At 36.7% G+C, this 5687-nt stretch overlaps 1 protein-coding gene across 1 annotated transcript; it reads right to left on the reverse strand.

The window, feature by feature from the left end:
* Window positions 1-3153: 3153 nt before the first annotated feature.
* On the reverse strand, window positions 3154-5435 carry LOC112025477 (exocyst complex component EXO70H1). The gene has a single exon (XM_024058152.2). It carries the CDS (start codon window positions 5237-5239, stop codon window positions 3314-3316), a length of 1926 nt encoding a protein of 641 aa, XP_023913920.1. The 5' UTR covers window positions 5240-5435; the 3' UTR covers window positions 3154-3313.
* Window positions 5436-5687: the final 252 nt, after the last annotated feature.

Genomic DNA, 5687 nt, shown 5'->3' on the forward strand with positions numbered 1-5687 from the left:
TAAAACCTGTTTATCTTTGCTTTCAAGTGATCTATACCCACCATAATTGTTGTCCAATTCATTAGAGCCTAACATTCTGACCCACTCTCTACAAGTTCATTGTATTGGGCTCTTTGGGCCAAAATCCTTTTGACTCTTGGGCTTGGGATCCAAACTGAGTCCTTACAAAAGCCAATAAAACACAATAAACATCTTATGATCAAGTGTATTTGGGTGGTGTGTGTACTTATATTTATTGATTTTGACTTTTTGTAAACTTTAGAACGCATTTATTGATTAATTAGCATTTTTTATATGCAAATGACTCAAGTTGTATAGTTGTTTGACTTTGGTTATTTGTTGATTGGGACTTAAAGTTAGAAGCATGGTTCTTTTTATTTCCTTGGTGATGTTAATTATTATTTTTAGTTCAATAATATTTGACATATAATTAGATGATAAATATGATTTATATATGATTGGTAAATCTAGCTACAATATTAGATTTATTTCAAGAAAAAAATGCAAATAATTCAAAAACAACTATCTTGTGTCTTCTTTTTTCTTTTTCTTTTTTATTGATTTGTTAAATGAATTTATTTAGAATGATGGAGCAACTATTATAAATTTTACTAGATAAGTCATAAAAATTGATTTATCAATCATTGAGACACAACAAATAAATAATTAAGACATTTATTTATTATATTGTTGAAATGATATCAAATACATTCATTGTCATATCAATTTTTAAATATTACATAATAAAATGATAGGTACTTTAGTGTGACAGTGTGGATATTTGCAGATATTTGTAAATAGGCATTGTGGTAGTTGTAGGCTATTGATATTTGTAGATATTTGTAAGCAGGTGTAAAGCTGTGCACAGGTGGCGTATATAGTTGCAGGGGTGTGCGTGTATAGGTGTGACAACTATGTGTGTAAGGGTGTGCAGGGGAGTATGCGTGTGTATGTGCAAGGTGGTGCGTATGTAGCTGCGAGGGGGGTGTGTGTGTGCCTGCATATGGGTGCGTGGGAGTGTGTAATGACTAGACTGTACTGCAGATAAATTGACTGCTATTGTGGGTTGTTAGTTGGTTGGGCCAAGGTGTCAAGTAGGTAATTAGTTGGTTACGTGGTGTAGTGCTTATAAGGAGAGGGTAAGGATTGTAAAGCTCATGGAGATAAGAATTTCATTATTTCTTCCCTATTCTTTCTCTCTACCTTGTTCCTTGTTCCAATTATCAACTCTTCTTCCCTTTCTTCCACCAAACTAGAATCTTATCATAAAATTGGTAGTAGTTTTGAAGTTTTATTTATTAAGCTCTTAACATGACACTAATCTAATTGTAAACTTGTAAACATACTGACACACTAATAATGATTAGTTTACAAACTTTATCTATTGTCACGTTAGTTTGTAAACTTATAACATAATTAATAGCAACTTCAGCATTTTTCTTGTCAAAATTTTATTAATACTAAATGAATACTAGTTTGCATTTAATAAAAGAAAATCAATTATACTTGGCCCCGCCTAAAGTAAATTCGTGGGTCTGTCCCTGACTTAGGGGCGTTTCACGAATTTTTCTTAAGTTGACGTCAAGTTGGTCAGGCTCCACCCATCAAAGGTGACCAGCCATAAATTTATATATCATCATCAATGATGATGACTAACTTTTAAAGTGAAATTTTATAATTATCACTAACTTGAATTTGATCATCTATGCAATCAGGATTTGAGCCGTAAGTTCGATCAGTTGAAAATTTCCAAAAATAAATACTAGAATATAAGCCAACTACACCATTTTTCTTTGTTTTCTGGTCACAGGATGTTTCTTTGGTTTGTTTTTTACTCAAGTGTTTGATTCTCCAAAAAAAAAAAAAAAATACTCGAGTGTTTGGTGGAAGGATTATTAATAAGAATTAACAAATGAAGCAAGCCCAGAAAAACGAGAAATTCTCATACAATAGACTCCAAATAGGGACACATTCAGTCACATTCAAAGGCGCCTTTGTTTACTGTTTCAACAACATCACAATTCACATCACATATACTAGCTGTTTCAACAGTATCACATCACAAAAAAATATAGTGACCACTCATTCGGCCTTAATTTTTATAACTTGATATGAAGTAGGAAAAGACTAAGGGACACAAACTTTGCCATAATTTGTTGAAATAGTCAATCACGAGAGGGTAAAGAAAACAAAAACACAAGAAGAACATGTGAAAGTTATTGTTTATCACTCACATTTTCAAGTTTCAACCACTTCGATAAATTATAGCATGAACTTATTTTTTAACCCGCACTTATGTTCAACTTATGTCTATATTAAGAGAAATTATACAATCCTCTAATAGATCATGTCGGTTATCTACCATTCAACTAAAAGACTCTCATTTGTTTAAAATTGCTAAGTAAATAATAAATTTCTGTTTAAAATTTTTTTTAACTCAGCAATTTTAAACAGGTATGAGTCTTTTAGTGGAATGATGAACTACGTTACTTGTCTACTATAAAAACCTTATAATTTTTATGGGAACTACAAGACTACAGTATGAAAAGGGAAAGAGTTTGAGAATCTAAATGGGACATGGAAAGTCCGAAATAACACTTTTCTAGGAACGCAGGTGTAAAAAATTCAAAAGGGAAATAAGTATATAATGATATAATTAGACAAAAGTAAAAAAACATAGCCAAAAAAGTCGTAGTATAAACTGATTTTTTTTTTTTTTTTTTTTGGAGAAAGGATCACTCATTCATTCATAATAATAAGATATCTTGAATCTTGATACAAGGCTTTCATTGCTGGTGAGGAAGAATCCTCCATCCAATAAAAATTATCGTCTCTTCCTCAAAAAATAAATATATAAATAAAAACCATTATCTAATATATTCCTAGCATGTTGTTATGAGTCCAAATCTTCTATATCACTTTTTGTGTACTACTCTATATCCCACCAATCACTACTTGTCATGTGTTCATTTTACTTTCTTTCTAGAATTATTGAAATTTGAAATTGAAAGCAATCATATACATGATAAGTAGTGATTAGTAAAATATAGAATGGTACACAAAAAGTTGTACAAAATATTTGGACTTGTTGTGCAAGTATTCATAAATAAAATTAAAAAAATAATAATAATGAGCATGTTGTGCAAGTACATGTTGTGCAACCTTTAAAGTCGTAGTATAAACTGATTATTCAAACAGTACTTTTACACAAAAGGAAAAACAATGAACAACATTTACATCTTTACATATAAACCGGTAAAGAAAGTCAAAATCTGGCGATCAAAACAAAAAATCGCCAACTAAGCCCAAAACCTTAACCTCTAGACCATGAATGCCGTTGATGAGACAAGGAATATGAAGAGGAAACACTAGTACCCCCCGAGCTATTGTTGTTCCCAAAGAACAGGTCCGACAAGTAATTCCCCACATCCTCAGGGGCAAATCTGACAGTTATCCCAACATTTCGCTCTCCAACAACATTAGACCTATGAGCATCGTAGAATTCCCGATAACTTGGGACGATCTTTCTCGCTAACAAGACTTTCATTTCGTCTCGGAGTTTCGGGTCCGCTACGACGAACGAGCTCTGTTTCCTACAAGTTTCGTCGAAGCTCGAATTGAATTTCCTAAAAATTTCCTTCGCCTGAGCTGGAGTAATCGTGGCCGTTGGATTTTCCGGCAGCGTTGCAATCACTGGGCCCCACGCTAATCTCTCGTAATTCGCAGAAAATAGTTTCACTTTCTCTTCGTGCTTTGCGATCCAATCCTCGCCGAGAAGGTACTTCAAGTTCGAGGTTTGAACTTTGGAGACAACGTGGTTAAGGTTGTTTGCTAAGAATATGTACGAGAGACAAACGTCTTTGTGATGTTCTACTTTGCCGTCGAGTTTGCAGAGGAGTACGAGGATTAACCAAGCCATGCGCATGGAAATCGCCGGTGCCGGAGAGTCATCGGTGGATGGACTTTCGAAGTAGGATTCCGGTAACGATGATCTCGGCGGCGGAGGACAGTCGGCGAAAATGTCTGCGAGGATGTTACTGTAATCGGCGAGGAGAGAGAGGTAGTTCATGGTGGTGAGAGTCAGAATGTCAACACCGCCGCCACCGTGGATTTTCGACTTCGACGAGTCCTTTTGCATTGTTGACTCGAACTCTGATAGCATTGTGCGGACCGAGTCGCTGAGTTTGTTCAGCGAGTTGAGAGCTTGAGCTCGAACGGTGACGGTTGATTCGAATGAGAAGATGGAATCGATTTCGATCCAGTTGGTTGAAATCGCTGTGTACATGTCGAGCACACGGAAAATTTTCTCAGGATGAGATTTCTTGCTTTTAGCTACGACGAGTTCGGGGAATCCGAAGAGAAGAGTAGCTCCTTCTTTGGAAATCTCAGTGAAACAAGATTCTCTGATCGAGTCTGAGGAAGCGAAAACGTGGTCGCAGAGGATTCTCTCTCCGTTGAAAAGAATTGTCATCGAAACTTTCACTGCCTCCAACCAATCCTTGATTCTGCGATCGAGAACTTCCCAGTCCATCTTATTGATTTGTGAGGAGCTAATTTTTTCAACTCCAAGTCGATAAATGCCTTCGTCGACTATCGATTTTCTGATAATTTTGTATATACTGATACACTCTTTGGCGTAACCAGTAGAGATCATACACTCAGCTATGGATCTCAAGTCAGTCATAGCTATGGAAGAAACTTCTTCGACTTCATCGATTGAATCACCTACGTTGCGCACTTCATCATCTTGTGAGACTGAGCCATCATCGTAATCGGAAATGCTTGATCGAGCGGAGGCGCGTGAGGATCGAGCGGAGACTGATTCGGGGTCCAAGTGAGCTCGATTCATGGAAAGGATTTGATAGAACTCCTTCTGGAGTCTCTTCATGGCTATCTGCATAAGATTCTGTGCGTGCACGAGCTTCTCCGAGGTCGAGTTCTCGATGACCATGGCGTGCATGGATTTCTGAAGATCGTTCACGCACCTGATGAATTGCATGGCTTCACTTTTGCTCTCGTAGAACAAAGATGTGACTTTGGCATAAGTGGAGGTTTCTGGGTTCCACTTGTTTATCAAAACCGTGGCCGCTTCGATGCTCTGCTCGATCAATGACTCCGAAAAGCTGCGACGAGGAGTACCAGTTGAAATTGAGTTTCTTGCAGGCGAAGAATACCGAGACATAGAGAAAGATGAAGTTTTGGAGTTGAAGCAAATACTCCTCATTCCTTTTCTAGGCATTTTTAAGATCTAGGAATGAATATGAGTGATTGTTTGTTTGTTTTTGGGTGTGATAGATAAATCCTTGAGGTCTGTGATGGTGTGTGAGAAAAGGTATATCACCGTATCAGAGCTAAAGATTTCTAGTTCTTAGTGTCTTTGTTTATGGTAAATTGTGAGTTGGAACATTGTTGTGGGGGTATATATAGACAAATGAACAATGCCGTTGCTTGGCCGATAGTCAAAAATAAAGAAAGAAATGAACGCCGCCATTATTGCTGAAAGAAATATTGAAACGTGTACACTGTGTAGGCCTTAGGGAAGAACGTGGGGTAATGACTTTTTAAACTGTACAGGGTGTCACGTAAATTGACTCTCACACGTTCCACGCGTACAGTTGTATACTTGTATTTGTGTGTCTCTGACTCTCTCGGAGAAGCTGGGACTTCGAAATTTGATAAAAGTAAAA

Source organism: Quercus suber, unplaced genomic scaffold (assembly GCF_002906115.3).
Source record: "Quercus suber isolate HL8 unplaced genomic scaffold, Cork oak 2.0 scaffold_88, whole genome shotgun sequence".
NCBI classification, from domain to species: domain Eukaryota; kingdom Viridiplantae; phylum Streptophyta; class Magnoliopsida; order Fagales; family Fagaceae; genus Quercus; species Quercus suber.

What these genes read in the sequence shown, in the direction of transcription:
- LOC112025477 (XM_024058152.2), bottom strand. Translation starts at nt 5,239, where the DNA reads ATGCCTAGAAAAGGAATGAGGAGTATTTGCTTCAACTCCAAAACTTCA.